At 41.7% G+C, this 19405-nt stretch overlaps 1 protein-coding gene across 1 annotated transcript in view; it reads right to left on the bottom strand.

Moving 5' to 3' along the window:
• Positions 1-19405, bottom strand: part of Ddx46 (DEAD-box helicase 46) — a 54402-nt gene that overhangs the window by 17945 nt on the left and 17052 nt on the right. Inside the window, exons 6-16 of the mRNA XM_052727660.1 lie at positions 17541-17689; positions 16733-16846; positions 15928-16093; positions 15244-15364; positions 13796-13971; positions 12824-12945; positions 9065-9143; positions 7328-7410; positions 2942-3106; positions 2358-2520; positions 1097-1290 (exon numbers count right to left, since the gene is read on the bottom strand). Of these exons, the coding sequence (XP_052583620.1) occupies positions 1097-1290; positions 2358-2520; positions 2942-3106; positions 7328-7410; positions 9065-9143; positions 12824-12945; positions 13796-13971; positions 15244-15364; positions 15928-16093; positions 16733-16846; positions 17541-17689 (1532 nt within the window). The remainder of the gene's footprint in view (positions 1-1096; positions 1291-2357; positions 2521-2941; positions 3107-7327; positions 7411-9064; positions 9144-12823; positions 12946-13795; positions 13972-15243; positions 15365-15927; positions 16094-16732; positions 16847-17540; positions 17690-19405) is intronic.

The raw sequence follows: 19405 nt of genomic DNA on the forward strand, positions 1-19405 counted from the left end.
TGATAGTCTTAATTTTGTTTTGGTTTGGTTTTTTCAAGACAAGATTTCTCTGTGTAGCCCTGGCTGTCCTGGAACTCACTCTGTAGACCAGGCTGGCCTCAAACTCACACAGATCCACCTGTCTCTGTCTCCCAAGTGCTGGGATTAAAGATGTGTGCCACCACTGCCCAGCTTAATTTTGGTTTTTAAGTGTGTATGGGTGTTTTGCCTGTATGTCTGTGCACCACATATATACCTGGTGCCCACCAAGGCCAGAAGAGGGTATCGGGATCCCTGAGAACTGTAGTTACAAATGGGTGTGAATCACCATGTGAATACTGTAAACAGACACAGGTGTTGTAAAATAATCCTTCTGTACACTGTGTGAATATATGTCGCTATGATTGGTTTAATAAACAAGCTCACTGGCCAATAGCTCAACAAGATAGTTAGGCAGGAAAGCCAAACTGAGAAGATGGAAGGAAGGACAGAGTGAGAGGACACGCCGGCTAGACAGAGAATGAGTCTAACACACAAAAGAGGATCAAGCCTCAGGGCATAGATAAAAAAAAAGCGTTAAGTTATAAGAGCTCATTAGTAAACAAGCCTGAGCTATTGGCCAAGCATTTATAATTTATATTAAGTCTCTGAGTCAGTTATTTAGGAAGCGGCTGCTGGTTATATGGGAGCAGGTGGTTGGGACAAGCTAACTCCACCTACATACAGATTCTCTGCAAAAAAGAGCCAGTGTTTTTAACCAAAGCACCATCTCTCCTGCCCCATAACCAGTAATTTTAACAATATATAGACATGGCCAGGCAGTGGTCGCACACACCTTTAATCCCAGCACTTGGAAGGCAGAGCCAGGCAGATCTCTGTGAGTTTGAGGCCAACCTGGTCTACAGAGCGAGATCCAGGACGGGCACCAAAACTACACAGAGAAACCCTGCCTAGAAAAAAAAAAAAACCTCAACATAGAGACATACACATATGTGATTAAAAACATCCAATTATGTTCTGCTACCTAAAGATTTTCAAAATATCGTCATAACCTCTGCTATCGACTCCGGAAACCAAACACCTGTGCTTTAATAAAGACATGACTGTGAAGACTTACTTTGTTACCTGCCCTTCCAGTCCGTCCAGCTCTGTGCACATAGTCCTCATAATGGTTGGGGCAGCTGTAATTTACTACAAGAATTAGATGTTTCACATCTAGACCTCGAGCAGCAACAGACGTGGCCACGAGGAGTTTGCAGGTTCCATTTTTAAAGTCATTTATGATGCTGTCCCTGTCATATTGATCAATACCTGCAATTAAGAGATAAACAGATAAATTAAGAGATAAACAAAAAAACTTGTTGAAATTTTCCATTTCCACTAAGAAAGTTCTAAATGCAGAAATAAAAAACAGATTTGGGGCTGGAGAGATGGCTCAGAGGTCCTGAGTTCAATTCCCAGCAACCACATGGTAGCTTACAACTATCTGTAATGAGATCTGTGCATACATGCAGACAGAACACTGTATACATAATAAATAAATAAATCTTAAAAAAAGAAAGAGATCAATTTGATGATTTTTCAAAAACCTTAAGGTACAAGTTCTATGACTCTACCAACTCCATCACTCAAAGGAGCTGAAAGCTGTGAAGATATCCACATGTCGTATTCACAGCATACACAACAGTCAACTACAGAATCACCCCAGGTCTCTACCAACAAGTCAATCAAGGGGAGAGAGTAAATATACACAAAAGGGTATATTATCCAGCATTTAGAAGAAAATCTAATACATGTTAAAATATGAATCATAAAATCATCATGACTGAGTGAACCAGACCAAACACAAAGGGATATAAAATGTATTATTTCACAATATATAGTACAAAGAATAAGAAATTCATAAAGACGTAAGATAGCATAGAAGTATATTAGTTATAATGGACAGATGGAAGGGAGATATAGAGAATAATTGCTTAACAGGAACAGTTTCCATCTGGGATCATGAAAAAGTTCTAGGCACAAGGAGGCAGGGAGAAGCTTCAGTGGGAAACAGTGCTTGCCCAAGTTCAAGACTTTAATGCCCATGTAAAGAGTATACCTATAACCCTGGTGCTGGATCATGGAGAAAGGTGGATTCAGACAGCCCAATGGCCAGAAAACCTAGCTGGTACAGTGAGAGGCACTATCTCAAGGCAATCACGTGAAGAGCCATAGATAGCAGCCTGCACTATATAAAGGTGAAATTTTGTCAAACACCAGTAAGATTTCTTCTATCTACATTACAGACAACAAAGCAAATATTACTCAGAGCACAAGTCAGTTCTTGGCAAGCTAAATACTTAAAAACATACCCATGGGTAAATTAAGCACATTACCTCCGTGAAGAGACATGCAAGGGTAAGATGCTCTCATTAAGTCCTTCAGAAGACCATCAGCATGTTCTTGCTTATCCACAAATATAATGACAGATCCTGACTCCTGATAATGGCCTAAAAGCTCAAGTAATTTCAAGAATTTCTTTTCTTCTTCAATCACAATCTGAAAACACCACATTGTAGCAAGTTAATGTAAAAAACACAAATGTGTCCTAAAACAAAAATGTTTGTTTAATCTGTAGTGAATGAATAGAAAATAATAAAATGGCTAGGCAAATGTGGATTTTTAACTGATGGACTTGTAACCATGGTGACTGGTCAGCTCTCTCTGCCCTCAACCTCAAATCCTATTAATCAAAGACAAAGATGTACATTTCTGTGAGCCCTCAATTCTGGTAGAAGAACTAAAAAGAGATTTGTTAAGTCAGTTCCGTGGACCTGGCAACAGACTGAAGGTTATAACTGATGCCTAATATTTAACTTCAGAAGTTATCTACCTATCTCACAACTATGATACAAAAAGGATTGCACACACACTGCCTAAACACCAGGAAAACTGACAATTTCCTGAAAACGGTACCTACCACTTGTTGTTCCACATCTGAGCAAACCACACTCCTGCCTCCAACCTGAACTTCAATGGGCTTGCTCAGGATCCTTCGGGCCAAAGCCTCCATAGCTCTAGGGAAAGTAGCTGAAAACATAACTGTCTGTCGGTCAGGACGAACATTATCCACAATGCGCATAACCTGAGAAAACAATATATGCATACGTAAATACAGTGAGTCTCCAAAAACTTACAGTGTTTAAATCAGGCAGAAGGAACTCTGGAGAGCTATTTCAGTTACTTTAATTCATTATCTTAAAAAATCTGAACTTATTGTATACCTGAATTTGCAGCTCTCAGTTTCACTTTGTCAAGAAAGGGCAGGCCAAGCTGGGCGGTGGTGGCACGCGCCTTTAATCCCAGCACTCGGGAGGCAGAGCCAGGCGGATCTCTGTGAGTTCGAGGCCAGCCTGGTCTACAGAGTGAGATCCAGGACAGGCTCCAAAGCTACACGGAGAAACCCTGTCTTGGGGGGGAGGAGGGAGGGAGGCAGGCTGGCTGAGCTGGGGCGGCAAGTGTAAAGTACGTGCTGAGATAAACATGAGGACCTGATTCCGGAGCCTAGCACCCAGATAGAAAGCATGCACTTGTAAACCCAGCCCGGGGCAGGAAGAGAAAGGCAGGTCTCTAAAGCTTACTGGCCAGCCAGTACAGCCTAATCAGCAACCCTGGGTCCCCACAACAGGCCTTGCATCAAACAAGATGTACAGCTCCTGAAGAATAGCCAATCACATCTTCTAATTTCCAGACATGTCTGCACACACATACATGTGTACTACAACCACACGGGAGGGAAGGCAGGAAGGAAATGAGGAGAGAGGGAGGAAGCAAGGATATGTCACTCAAATTACAATAATCTCTCAGAAAGACAGCAGGATACTTAAAAATGACTGTATAACTGACAAGTATATTTATGGTCTCATCCTAGCACACCTTTAATCCCAGCACTCTGGAGGCAGAGGCAGGCAGATCTCTTGTGAGCTTGAAGCCAGCCTGGTCTACCTAGTGGAAAAAAGAAAAGAAAGGAAAAATGGGGCTGGCAAGATGACTTAGCCAATAAAGGCACTTGCCACCAAGTCAGACAATCTGAACCCGATTCCCAGGACCCACATAGTAGGAGAGAAGAACCAACTCCACAAGTTGTCCTCTAACATCCATATACACCAACCATGACACTCGCATGCTCCCACGTACACACACTATACAGCAAATAAGTAAAAATCAATGTAATTTAAAAAGAAAGTAAAATGACAGCCATGGCTACACAGAGAAACCCTGTCTTGAAAACATCAAAAAGAAAAAGAAAAACATAGTGAACTTCAGAACCTTCATCTAATTTCACATGATCAAAGCCCAGCTAGACAGGGCTAGAGAGGACAAGCACGTCCTTTAAGGAGGCTGAATCCTCAAACCATCCCTTTCCTGACACTCTCCTCTCTTCCCTCAAGTCTTTGCCCCTTTGCCTTCCACTCCTCAGGTTTGATAATGCCTGCTGCCCTCAAGTCTGCTGATTCATTCTAAATGCTCAAATCTCTTCCAGCACTGAGAAATATGTCTGTTAATAAATACAATTTTCTTCTGTAAAACTAAAAGTAAGTTTTATGAAAGACGCAAACTAAGCAATCAGCCATCTATGAGCTTAAAGCTTCATTTTATCCTCCACAGCAAAAACTCATTTTATGTGTATGTGAGTGAAAGAGAGAAAGTGTGTCTGTGAGTATGAGAGAAAATGTGTCTGTGTGAATGTATGTGTGTGTGTGTGTGTGTGTATGTGTGTGTGTGTGTAAGAGAGAGAGAATGCACAAGTGTTCACGTCCGAGAGAATACATGCGTGGAGTCAGAGGACAATCTCGACTGTCACCCCCAGCACTGCTCGCCTTTCTCCTTCCCCTTGAGACAGGGTCTCTCACTAGTTTAGAACTCACCAAGTAGGCACTGTGGCTTGCCAGTGAGCCCCAGGGATCGATTCTGTCTCCACTGCCGAGTATCGGGGTTCAAAGTGCATCACCCGACCTGACTTCATGTTATGTGTGCATTCTGGGAACTAAGCTCAGGTTCTTACAAGCATTTTACTGACCACACTATCTCCCCATCCCGAAAAGCTCATTCTTTACCCTGGAAGTTTTAAGTTTAAGGCAATTTGTGTAAATACATGGAAAAGGAGAGTCCACACCTAACATCTATGTCATTAAACAACTTAGTTAAGTGAAAGATGTACGTTCAGTGATGTGCTTTAATTCTCAATTTTCATTATCTTCTTAGTATAGACTTCTGCCTACAAGCACACTATTGCCTTCTTACTCCTATCCAAACAGAGCCATCATAGAGGCCAAAATATAAACTCTCCCTTCCTCAAGTTGTATTAGTCACAGTAACTGATCAATATCCAAATAGTACCCATGGCACTGAAGACCTATTTACTGTGTGTTTTTAACCAATAAAGTTCACAAAAAGCATCACTCCCTCTAATTTTCCTCCCAAACGGGTTTTAGTAATAATTTTTTTTTGTTTTGTTTTGTTTTTGTTTTTTCGAGACAGGGTTTCTCTGTGTAGCTTTGCGCCTTTCCTGGAACTCGCTTTGGAGACCAGGCTGGCCTCGAACTCACAGAGATCCGCCTGGCTCTGCCTCCCGAGTGCTGGGATTAAAGGCGTGCGCCACCACCGCCCGGCTGGTAATAATTTTTAAAACAGGAAAAGAAAAAATAACATTGGCTCAGTAGATTAAGGAACTTGTCAACAATCCTGACTGCCTGAGTTCAATTCCTGGGTTCCACATCATGGAAGGAAAGAACTGACCCCCAAAGTTGTCACCTGACTTTCACAACTGTGCTGTGGGACACCCCTTCTCCATACACACATACACCCATTTGCAAAATAAATATATAAATATTGGGGGGAGAAAACACTACTCAATTCTGCCCCTCACTGACAAAGCAACCAGTTTTACCTTGAAACAAAGCTTGTTCAGCCCTTCCTGTTAAATTCAGTTCAGTTTCCTTTTGGCTTCCCATTTGGTTCCAGTTCTAGTCAACAAGACCATAAGACTATGACAGTAAGTGCTCTGCTCCAAGTTAACTAGTCTGCATTTCTTTAACTGTTTGTCAGATGGTTTAAGTATTCCATAGTCCTGTTTTTTTTAGGACCACCTACTCATATCTCATTTAGAATTCAGTTTCTAGCCAGGTGTTGATGGCACACACCTTTAATGGGGGCGGGGGGCGGGGGGGGGGGGGGGGGGGGGGAGGCAGGCAAATCTCTGTGAGTTCGAGGCCAGCGCGTTTCAGGATAACCAAGGCTACACAGTGAAACCCTGTCTCAAAAAACCAAAAAAATAGGGCTGGAGAGATGGCTCAGTGGTTAAGGGCACTGGCTATTCTTTCAGAGGTCCTGAGTTCAATTCCCAGCAACCAACTCACAACCATCTACAATGAGATCTGGTGCCCTCTCCTGGCCTGCAGGCATACACGCAAGCAGAACACTGTATACATAATAAGTAAATCTTAAAATAATAACAAAATTAATAATGATAATAATAATTCAGTTTCTAAATCTAAATACAATGGTACTATATGGCAGGCAATGTCTCTTTGGAGGATATGAACTAGAGGAAAAAGCTAACCACTATGCTTCTGCTATACCTTCCCATAGCCACTCCATCTCTTTGCTGAGACAGGATTTCACCATGCACCCTAGAAGCATATGCATCCTGAGAGCACACTCACAACTTACACTGCTTTGCCTGGCTCTGCTTTTGAGACAGGGTCTCTACACAGCCCTGGCTGACTTGGAATTCACTAGGCAGATCCTCCTGCCTCTGCCTCCCAAGTACTGGGATTATAGGCATGCACCACCATGATCAGCCAAAATACCAAGAGATTCTAGTACTCTTATCATCAGTACTCTAAATCCAGCCTGCCCAATGACCTTTGAGATTGTTGAGGAATGTCAGAACAAAAACCACGCAAGTTTTAAGAATTTAATCTGAAACATAAATATTTACTTCAATTCCCCATGTTGCCAACACACTGTTAATACCAGGCAACACAGAGTATGAATTTCAAGACCATACAAACATTTCATTCTTACAACAATTACAAAATCCTCTTTATATTCCAAAAACTTAAGAACCTTAATAAGGGGCTGGAGAGATGGCTCTTAGAGAGGACCCAAGTCCAGTTCCAGGTACCTACTCAGCACCCACACGGAACAGCTCACAATCACTTATTTCCAGCTCCAGGATGATCTGATACTTCTAGCTTCTGCAGGCACCTGCATTCATGCGCACAAACCACATGGACACACACCATACACACAATTAAAAGTAGAATAAACCTTTAAAATTACAAAGAAATTCAATTATTACCTGTGGTTCGAAACCCATGTCAAACATTCTGTCTGCTTCATCTAAAACTACATAAGTCACTCTTCGAAGGTTTGTGACCCGACCTAAAGAGAGAGGAAAAGAAAGACAAAAAGAAAACTAACTATCAGTCACAATTCATGATGACAACCAAGAACTTTTAAAAAACCATAAAGGGAACTAAAATGCCTGACTTAAGCAGAGGGGTAGGTTAGGTTTCTTTAAACAGTGAAAAGAAACTTTGGTCGAAAAGTCTTAATCTAGTGGCAAGTACTTTCTGACAGTGGGTATATGAGGCCCTTTATTTTGTCAAACTCGTCTCTTGCATACCATCATAGGGCCTGAAGAACCTGTAAAATTCAGAAAACAGCCCTCTCCAAAACACATCATAAAACTAAGACTGAGATGAAGCATCGAGCCACATCAGCCATTATCTGACAGCATCACCTAGAAAAAAACATATTAGAGATTACAGCGCATGTGTGGAAAGCAGTTCCAGTGCTAACTACCTCAGAGGCAGAAAACCCCTCACTTTACAGCTACTACCATAGAGTTAGAAGCAAATGCCTTAGACGGGCACGGTAAACCGCTAATAAACTGCTCAAAATCACTGGGTAACAGTATATTACACAAACTTTAAATAATAAATGCATTACATATAAATATACTTTTCTACACAAAGATACACACTAAATTATTAATTGCTGCCACTGATTTAAAGAAATAGCCCTGGCTTCTTAACCAGTTAAAAACTCAAAATACAGAAAATCCTTTCTCAAAGATCAGTAAACATTGCTATCAACTGCAGAGCCAACCACCTGGCAAAAATATGTATAGTTATTAAAAGATAATGAAAAAGACAAATAAAGGAAAAAGGTAAAATTAATCAAGATGGTTTCCAGGATGTTTAATTAACACAACAGTGAGAAAAAACAAGGAGTCCCAGAGTCAGCACTCATCCCAAACCTTCACCGGCTACGCAAGCGCAAGGCCTCAGACACCCTGGCGGATAGTCAGGTTTCCCCAAGTTCCAGGCGGAACCCTAGGACAAACATGCACTTCTTGGATTCTAACTCAGAATGTAACTCAGTTACATACAGTCTGACTGCTGTGATGGAAATCTCTAAAAAGCCCTTTCTTCAAAAACTAAACAGAGTGTTCACCCTAACATCTCCAGCCGCCAAGTCTCGCAAGGTTGGAAACAGCATTAAGTCACCTACCTTTGACGGTTAACGTCTCAGAAGGCCAGGTCTATAAATCCTCAAGGGCCTTTCTCCACAGAAGTTAAATAATGTCAACAGTTTAGTATCAGTTTTGATAGGGAATATTTTAACAAAGCATAACATCTGAGCTAAAAGCATGCAGTATTTACAAAAGACACATTTCTTGAAGCTGCAATAACTTAATTTGTCTATTATTATAAAATACTAGCTCCTGTTGAGAATTTTATAATAAAAGGACTATGATGCCACCTTTTTAAAAGCAAAGATAAGCACCCCCCCCAAAAAAAAAGTCAAGTTAAATGCTAATAAGGTCCTATGGAGTTAGTTGTGAAAAGAAATTGAACTGCCAAAAACGTATTAATACTTTCAACAATTACAATTGTTACAATTCACATTTTAAGATATTACAGCTTTAAGAAGAAACATAGAAACCCTTTGTTGGTTTCTCATGGCTGCTTTAATAACAATGTGTCAAGTTCAAAAAGGAAAGAAAACAATAAATACGCGTGTGACTTACCACTGTTGGCGGCTAACATGTCAATCATCCGACCAGGTGTGCAGACAATAATTTCAGCACCTCTTTTCAGCTCAGCAATCTAATGAAACAGGGTGAGATTTCATAGTATAGTCATCACTAGCTCCTGAACAGATGTGAAAACAGCATCTGGCCCACTCGTGGCTCTAGCAGGTAAGACAGTCTGAATAGAAGACTGGAGGCTGGCATGTGACCCTTGGGCTGCTAAGCACTGAAGGGCAGGGAGCAGCAGGATGACAACCAGGGTCAGAAAGTTAATGAAACCAAACAATTTCACAAATTTTAGTTTGCAACTATTGCTCAAAAACCAAGAAAGGAAGGTCAGAATAAGCAATAAAATACATATTCTAACACAAACATCAATGCTTTCCAAATTTAGGAAACCATGACATCAGTGTTCTAAGCTACAGCCAGCAGCTTTACAAACAGAACACACAATGAAAGCACACTGGACATGGTAACCTTTGCCTGAGCTCTAAACAAACATGTGTGTGCATCAGGTTATACTGTACGCATGCACTAGGTCATTCTCTTCCCTTTCACCCTCTGTTTTATGTATCTGGGTGTTTTACCTGCACACACGTCTATGCACCACATACACACAATGCCTGCAGAGGCCAGAGAGGGCACTGGCTCTTCCTGGAACTGGAGTTATAGATGGTTGTGAGTCACTCTGGAGTCACTGGGATCAAATCCAAGTCCTCTAGAAGAGCAGACAGTGCTCTAAACCACTGAGCCATCTCTCCAACCCTAAAGCAACTGCACCTCTGGAATGCTGGCCTGAAAGTCATCTCCTATAGTTAAAGGTACCAGCAAGAGTTTGTTCTTCTGTGGCAAATATTCCACATGACATACTGTTTCTCATGTGTTTTAAGTATTGAAGAAAGTATAGTATAGGGCTAGCACGATGCGCTGTGGTAAAGGTGCTTGCTGCGAGTCTGACAAGATAAGTCAATGCCTAGATCCCACATGGTAAAAGGAGAAAACTGACTTCTACACATTGTCTTCTGACTATATCACATGTGCTATGGTATGTGCACATGGACTAACATACACAAGCAAGCTCAAACACAGACACACACACACACACACACAATGTGATTTAAAAAAAATAAACTGAAAAAAAAAAGGTATACTAGTTGCTTTCCTGTAGAAGCAAGGCTGTACTGACAGAGAGCACACAGTCACCCACAGACTCCTCTGTTAACGCTTTGACTGTGGTGGTATTGTGTTCCCTGTGTCTTCTATGAGAGAGCTGAGATGCGTGTCTGATCTCAAAGCTCAGGTGAGCCTGGCAGCATCATCCACCTGCCCGTCTGGTGGGAACTTGAAGTGCATGTGGCAGAAGCCACCTCACTCTCACTGCAAAGGCTCTAAGATGTTCCTGTTATCAATGCTTTCAAAACTGTTTCCTGCCAGATGTGCTGGCACAGGCATACAAGAGCAGCACTTGGAAGACAGGAAGAGAAAGGTCAGGAAATCAAGGTCATCCTGGGCAACCTGAGATCCTGTCACAAACAAATACACACAATTTGTTTTATAGCTAGGCAGTGGTGGCACACACCTTTAGTCCCAGCACTTGGGAGGCAGAGACAGGCAGATCTCTGTGAGTTCGATGCCAGCCTGGTCTACAGAGTGAGTTCCAAGACAGCCAGAGCTACACAGAGAAACCCTGTCTCAAAAAACATCAAAAGAAAAAAAAATTTTTTTTTAAAAATTTATTTATTTATTATGTATACAGCATGTATGACTACAGGCCAGAAGAAGGCACCAGATCTCGTTACAGATGGTTGTGAGCCACCATGTGGTTGCTGGGAATTGAACTCAGGATCTCTGGAAGAGCAGTCAGTGCTCTTAACCTCTGAGCCATCTCTCCAGCCCGAAAAAAAATTTTTTTATAAATGTATTTCTTATTATAGGCTGTATAGTCAAATAAAATGGCAAAAATGAGCAGTTCAAGTATTTAAAAGAGCAAAAAAGTGAAACATTCCCAAGGCATGTTTTTACAACACTATTTCTGAAATAAGTTTTCTTGCTAAGCTTGGTGATGCACACCTTTAACCCCAGCACTCAGGAGGCAGTCAGAGAGATCTCTGAATTCAAGACCAGCCTGGGCTATAGATCGACTTCTAGGACAGCCAGGGCTACATAACAGAGACACCCTCTCTTGAGAAAACGCTAAATCAAAGGCAGTAAAAGTTTGCTTAAATCTTGCTACATATCATTATGAATGAAGATGAAAGTCTTGCACTAACACATAACATTAGTTAGCACCTTCTAAAGAATCTAGCATGGGTCAGAGGCAGTAATTGCTGGTCTGGGAATCACAGGACCATGTCCCGAGTCAAACTCCAGCTCTAATTAATCTAATTGGTCAATTTATTTAATCATTCTGCATAACTCTTCACTTATAAAATGAAAAAGCAGACCTGCCATCTCAGGCAGGAGGGCATGCCAATGCTAAGAACCACTTCAAGCCTGGTGGTGGTGGTGGTGCACACCTTTAACCCAGCACTTCAGAGGCAGAGGCAGATAGATCTATGTGAGTTCAAAGCTAGCCTGGTCTACAGAGCTAACAGCCAAGGCTACACAAAGAAACCCTGTCTTAACTCCCCACCCCACCCCGCGCCACACACACACACACACACACACACACACACACACACACACACACACAAAGACTTCAAAATTCTGTATCAGACATGTTTTTTTTGTTTTCTGATATTCACTCAGGTTTTCTGAGAAATAATTAACAATGAAGTGTATGTATTAGGAGCCAGAGGACTGTAGCTCAGTGGTAACAGAACTCCCCATGTAGCATTCATGGAGCCCTTGGTTCAATAATCCTCAGCACATACCAAAAAGAATAGGTTTTAGAAACACAAATGATGTATTCTGATATACACAGTCGGCAAAATTATTAACACAATCAAGTTACATATTTACGTATTTTATCACAGAGTATTCCATTTTTGTCTTTTTTGGAAAGAATGTTTAAGATCTACTCTGTTAACAAGATTTAAATATATAACGACATTAACTACAGCCATGTTATGCCTAGTCTCTACAGAACATATGCTTCCTGCATGACATCAATCATTCTTAGGAGCCAGAGATATAAAGAAAGGGTCTTGCCACATATATCTGGCTGGCCTGGAACTTGCTATGTATACAAAGCCAGTTTCAAACTTGCAGTGATCCTCCTGCCTCTGCTGAGTTCTGGGATCACAGGTATCTCTCTCTCTCTCTCTCTCTCTCTCTCTCACACACACACACACACACACACACACACACACACACACACACACACCACCCTTCTTCTAAAGACAGGGTCTTTCTGTGTAGTTCTAAGGCCTCAAGCCAGCAATCTTTCTTCCTCAGTTTTTTTTTTTTGGTTTTTCGAGACAGGGTTTCCTTGTGTAGCTTTGCGCCTTTCCTGGAACTCACTTGGTAGCCCAGGCTGGCCTCGAACTCACAGAGATCCGCCTGGCTCTGCCTCCCGAGTGCTGGGATTAAAGGCGTGCGCCACCACCGCCCGGCTCTTCCTCAGTTTTCTTAATGCTAGGAATACAGGCACACCACAAGCACCTCATTCAATCTTATAATTATTTCACACCAAATACCCTTGAAGATTTTAAAGGCAATCACCTACATCCAAACACTAAAATGAAAGAATTACTTAACTCACTGGAACATTCAATCTGAAAAACACAGAAGGGCTGAGTACTTTATTCTAACTACCTGCTCGCTGATTCCTGTCCCTCCATACACACAGACCACTCTGAGTCCCAAGGTCTTGGAAAACTTCTTACATTCCTTAGTGATTTGTAAAGCCAGTTCTCGAGTTGGAGTCATGATGACAGCTGAAAAGATAAATATGTCAAAGCCTAACCCGAAAACCCTTTAGAAGACACTTTAAAACGCTAAAGTTGACCTCTGCAGGATGGCTTGTCTCAGTCAAATTTGTTTGTCTTTATGGAAGTCTGAAAATTGTATTTCAAAAACTTAGTAATGGCAGAAACCAAGGTAAAGGGCAAATAGACTCTTAAGAATGTGCTACAAGAAAATCAGAGTTCAACACCATACTTAAACCTCAGAAAAACCCTGGAACAGAACAGTTTCCAACAGCAAATCCCAGGACAAAGGGAATCAAGTGACCCCTGTGCTGCAGAGGCCACACAGCTGCTTCCCAGGAGCACTTCACTCTGAGAGCCACAGACAGTACACCATGCCTGTATCTGCACAAAAAGAACTGAAGAGTTTCCCCAATCAAATATTCAAACACTAACTGCGAAAATGAGAAGTCTGAATTTGAAGACTTACTCTATATGAAACACTGGCACTATCACCTTAAAAGACACCTAGAAATTACATTTCTCTTTCTCCTATACTGAGTTTATAATGCACTGATACTGGGCTGAGAACACACCTCAACATAAATAAAGAGAGATGCATGAGGGGTCTACCTGCCAGGTCAGAGCTTTAAAACTGAGCTGTGCCAGCCTTATTTTTGTACTTCTTAGATGTCACTCCAGAGCTCTGAAGATTCTCATTCCACCTGCTGATAAGGGGAAATCAGCCCCAAACTGCCATATTGATAAAGGAAATGCAGATAAAGACATCTTTATCATCATAATTAATAACTTAAAGAATCAGGTCTTTCTCATGTTACAACAAGCACATCTAAGAATCACATGGTGAGAAGACGTGTACCTATTGGCCCCTCTCCTTCTTCTAATGATCTCTGATCCATGATGTGTCTAAACATGGGCAAAAGAAAGGCAATGGTTTTTCCACTTCCTGTCTTGGCAATGCCAATCAAATCTCGTCCAGACATTATAGCAGGAATTGCTTGAGTCTGGATTGGTGTGGGCTTCTCATAGCCATGCCTTAAAAAGAAACAAAAAGAACACAATATAAGAATCATGAGCATTAAGTCCCCTGAGCATTAACATCACCTCTTCTAAATGTGATATATCCACCTGATAAAATATTATTGGGTGGAGAGCAGAAAAAGCCAAGGGCTAGCAGATGGCTTAATGAGTACTTGCATACAGGCCAGATAACCTGAGTAGACACCTGGAACCCACAGGTGGTAAGATGAATTAGACTCCCCAGAGTTAGCCTCTAACCTCCACCCACGCACATGCCATGGTGCATGTGCTCAAGCAAGCATGCATGCAGGCACAAAATAAAATACATGGAATAAACAAATGAAAATAATATTTAAAAGCCCAGCATGATGGTGCACACCTTTAATCGCAGCACTGAGGAGGCAGAGGCAGAGCATCTGTGAGTTCAAGGCCAGCCTGGTCTACAGAGTGAGTTCCAGGACAGCCTGGTTTACACAGTGAGTTCAAGAGCAGCCAGGGCTCCATAGACTATCTTGGGGGGGAAAAAAGCATAAATAAACATTTTTAAAATAAATAAATGGTTTTTTAAAAAATTGACAATGAAAAGAATGAAGCACTAAGAAATTCCACAACGTGGAACTCTGAAAACAGTGATTTTACCAAGAGATAAAAAGTAGTCAGAGCCGGGCGGTGGTGGCGCACGCCTTTAATCCCAGCACTCGGGAGGCAGAGCCAGGCGGATCTCTGTGAGTTCGAGGCCAGCCTGGACTACCAAGTGAGTTCCAGGAAAGGCGCAAAGCTACACAGAGAAACCCTGTCTCGAAAAACCAAAAAAAAAAAAAAAAAAAAAAAAAAAGTAGTCAGAGAAGAGGACACACTATATAATTCTACCTGGATACTGTCCAGTGGGGCCGAACTACAGATGTGGAAAGTGCACTTCTGGTTGCCCAGGGTGGAGGAGATGGGAGAAGACTGATAAAGGACAGGGGAGTCTACAGAGTGGTGAAAATGTTCTACAATAGATAGCTGCACAAATCCATAAACATACCACTGGATTGTATATTCCAAATGGTCAACTCCACGTTTACATTATAGTTCATTAAAAACATTTACAAATTCCTTAAAAAAGGACTGGGACTAAGATGCAGCTCAGTGGTGGGATACTTCCCTAGCATGCTCAACTACCTAGGATGGGTCCCTTCACCTAAGAAAACAATTTTCAGTTATGCACATAATTGAAATCCAGAAATATTTGTGTGAAAGGGCTAGCAGGACACTGAAAAATGTACATAACCATCAACTACTTACTTTTTGAGGGAATTTAATATCTTCATGGAAATTCCACACTGGACCCATGATTTAATTGGTTTGGGACAACCTTTTCCTTTAACTGTAATGCCCTCCATCTCCAATCGAAACACATTCACCTCTGGAAAACAAAGCCCCGTTAGAAGCTCTTCTACTGGTACCATCTACCTCCGTTCACTCGGCAGTCAAAGGTCAAACATCCTCACCTCTCTTTAAGAGCTATCTAATAAAACCCCATCGCTGAACTACAAGAGAAACACTAGACTTCAGAGAGACAGAGGAATTACTGCTGCAGTAAATCACGAATAATGGGAAATACTCCAAGTACAACACTTTGGCTTTCACATTTTCTTCAACTGCAACAAAATAAGGAATGCCTGGCAACACAACCACCTGCTGCCTGAGTCGCACAGATGCCTTTACTTAACCAACAGTGACTGATGGCTGTTAGTCACCAACTGTCTCACACACCAACAAGGCCAACAGAAACATTTCTTTTGAATCTGACATGAACAGTACTTTCAGCTGTAAGAACATCAACTACGTGAATAAATCCATTTTGTTCTTTTAAAAAATACTTCCTGAAACATCTCCCAACTCCCAGGCCTACGTACACTGCCCCTGAGGAGTGGAGGGCACCCCCAAGTCCACCACAAAATAACCAAGCAAACAGAAGCAGCTTACCCTCCTGAGACATTTTTGCCAGTTCTGGAACTTCAACATAAAAATTTTTTCTGAATGGTTCATATTCAATTTTTCCATGATCAACTGGTTCTAGAAGTTTTCTCTGTTTTGTCTGGTAGCCTGTGAGGGCCGTCTGAAGATCAACTTCCTCCTCCTCTGAAGAATACTTAAATTTCCAGGAAGAAAAGCAAAGTCATTATTCATTTCCCCTGCCAGAGGATAAGACTCCCGGCTGTCAAAGCCCCCTCCCTTAGAGCCCCCTTCTCTTAGAGCCCCCCACTCAGGAACCGCTCTGAGGCACTTCGCATGCAATCTATGACACACTGATCTACAAGGTTTCCCTGCCACTCCAGGAAAATTAAGATTGCATAACCTAAAAATCTCAGGTAAGAATGTCCATAATTTTGAACATAGATAAATCAACGCCTTAAAAATTTTTCAACTTAATTTCTCTTTTTCTTTATTCAAAGTTTTAATAGTAACACAAACCTCATATGACTCTGAGAAATATCATGAAAGTTTTCTTATTGCTTTCATTATCTAGACCTTTACACTATATAGTGGGAAGAAATATCATTCATTTTATTGCTTCCCTTTTCTTGTTGTTCTATGCCTGAGATGAGCCGATAAAGCATAACAGAAAAGTAGGACACAGCACAGCCATACTACTACTATACTACTGAGAGGAGCAAGAATTTGCCCCAATAATGGTTTGTGTGACTAACTACAAAGCACGCCAACATGAATGCTTTGCAATAAATGCTCCTAGGACACGATCATAAACCAAGTCCAAATGAGGAATCACCTCCATGGCATCCTGGTCATTCTCCATCAGCTCTCCCTTCTTCTTATCAGCATCTACTACTGCTTTTTTGGTTGTTACCACAGTGACAACTTTTGTGACTGTTGGCCCAGACTTCTAAAATAAAAAAAGAAGTATTAAAATATTTTGCAAAAGTAAAACAAAAAACAAAGTTTAAAATATGTGGACAGCAGATATAAGACAACATTAAACCCCACAAAATGTAACTGAAACTAACAAACCGGTTTAAGTTTTAGGAAGACCAAGAAAGCTTTGCTTTTGTTTTGTGTGAACTTTTCAATGTGTCTGCACAACAGTTCAGATACACTCACATACACAGAACTGACTGCATAACATGTAAGTTTATACAACAATTTGTTTTCAGTTTTTGGTTTTTTGAGACAGGGTTTCTCTGTGTAGCCCTGGTTGTCTTGGAACTCCCTTTGTAGACCAGGCTGGCCTCAAACTCACACAGATCTGCCTGTCTCTAACTTCCAAGTGCTGCGATTAAAGAAGTGTGATACCACCCCAGCAATACAGCCTACTTTTTCACTTCATGATCACTTAACATAAAAACCCCCACAAACTTGTTTTTTTTGTTGTTTGTTTTTCAAGACAGGGTTTTTCTGTGTAGTCCTGGCTGTCCTGGAACTCACTATATAGACCAGGCTGACCTTGAACTTGCAGAGATCCACCTGCCTCTGAGTATGTCTCCCAAGTGAGCGCTGGGACCCCACTAACTTCTTAGAGCTGAGGTCAACAGAGCGACAAGAGTGACAAAGGCCGGCTCTCCAGGCAGCTAGCCACACACCTTTTCATTTCCTGCGCCTTTCACGCTCCGCATGTTAAACTTCTTCACTTCTTCTTTCACTTCTTCCATGTAGGCATCTAATGGGTCCAACTCCTCACCCTCCATTTCATTCCCTTCCTTTTCGGCTTCTGCAGGGTCGTCTTCATCGTCTAAAAGAGCACAATGTATTTTCTTTGACCACAGGAAACAGAAGCCAGAGAGATGGTTCAGGGGGTAAAGGCTCTTGCTGCACAAGCCTGGCAACCAGGTCAACCCACACCCCACATGGCGGAAGGAGAAATGACTCCTGGAGCCCATTCTCGGACCTCTGCATGTGTGTATGTAAGCATGTGAATGCAGTCACACACAAGCACAAATAATTTTACAATTATTTTTTTAAAGAGAAGACATGCCATATCCATTCTATGACTTCCATCAATTTTTTTTTTCCACTGTGCCAATGTCCCGCTTCTGGATTATAATTCGCTCCTAGGTACAGCCCAAGTGCTCACATATGGAAGGTCTTACATTTCTAATAATGCATGAATTACTGTTAAGTAGCAGTGAGCCAAAAAATACTAATAAATCACTTAAAAGGGGTAAAAGAAAACCAAAAAATAAGTAAATAAATAAGCCAGGAGGTGGTACATGCTTTTAATCCCAGCACTCAGGAAGCAGAGGCAGGTAGATCTCTGTGAGTTCGAGGCCAGCCTGGTCTACAGAGCGAGATCCAGGACAGGCACCAAAAATACAGAGAAACCTTCTCGAAACACCCCCCCCCCCCCAAAAAAAAAGACGCCGTGGTCACGGTGTCTCTTCACAGCAATAGAAATCCTAACTGAGAAAGGAACTGTCACCGAAAATGGATCAAAACTCTATTTTCTGTAAGATATCCCAATCTTCACTCACTAAAATCAGAAATGGGATGGGCTGGAGTGTAAGGCAGTGCTCTGATGGCACGTGCTCAGCCCTGGGTTCAAGGCTCAGAAGCACAACATGCAACAGGAGGAAAGTATTTCTCTCCTAAATCATACACAGTTAGAGATGTGTTTATCTCTTTAAAGACGAACGTGTATGTGCACGTGTGTGCCTTGGTGCTGTGAAGATCAGAAGAGGGGGCTGAATCCCTGGAGCTGGAATTCTGGATGATGGGGAACCACCAGGGGGCGCTGACTCTCATGAACAGTTACAGGGGCAGCAAATGCACTAGCTCCATCTGCTAACTCCATAAGTGCACAACTGTGTGCTCTCAAGTCAGATCAGTGATTCGTAGGAGATAGCATCCATTGAAGGAGGCCTTGGACAATCTCCATATGGCCAGGCACAGTGGCTTACGCCTACAGTCCCAACTACTCAGAGAGTTAAGGGAAGAGTCACTTGAGTGCAGAAACTCCTGGCAAGCTTAGACAGCACAGTGAGACCCTATATCTAAAACTACAAGAATCTTAGCATGAATCCAGCAAATCTACTTCTAAGTACATAGATTTACCAAAAAAAAAAAACAACAAACAAACAAACAGAAAAAGAAGAAGTTGTAAACAAACTCAAATATTTCTGTGCATACTAATGCTCACGGGAGCATTAGTCACAATAAAAAACAGATGGCAGAAACAACTCAAATAGCTAATAGCAAGTGAGTAGATGATAAAACATGGCATAAACTGGGCACAGTAGCACAAGCCATAATCCCGATGTTTGGGAGACTGAAGTAGGAAAATCACAAACTCAAGGCCTGCCTAGGTTAGAAAAAAGAACCCTGTCTTAAACAGGAAAACAAAGCATTTCCAGGCATAATGGCCCACTCCTTTAATTCCAGCACTTGGGAGGCAGAGTTCAGTCATGTACATATACTGGGTTATTACTCAGCCATGTAAAAGAAAGTAGAG

This window comes from Peromyscus californicus, unplaced genomic scaffold (assembly GCF_007827085.1).
Source record: "Peromyscus californicus insignis strain IS unplaced genomic scaffold, ASM782708v3 Scaffold_8__1_contigs__length_139910024, whole genome shotgun sequence".
Lineage (NCBI taxonomy): Eukaryota > Metazoa > Chordata > Mammalia > Rodentia > Cricetidae > Peromyscus > Peromyscus californicus.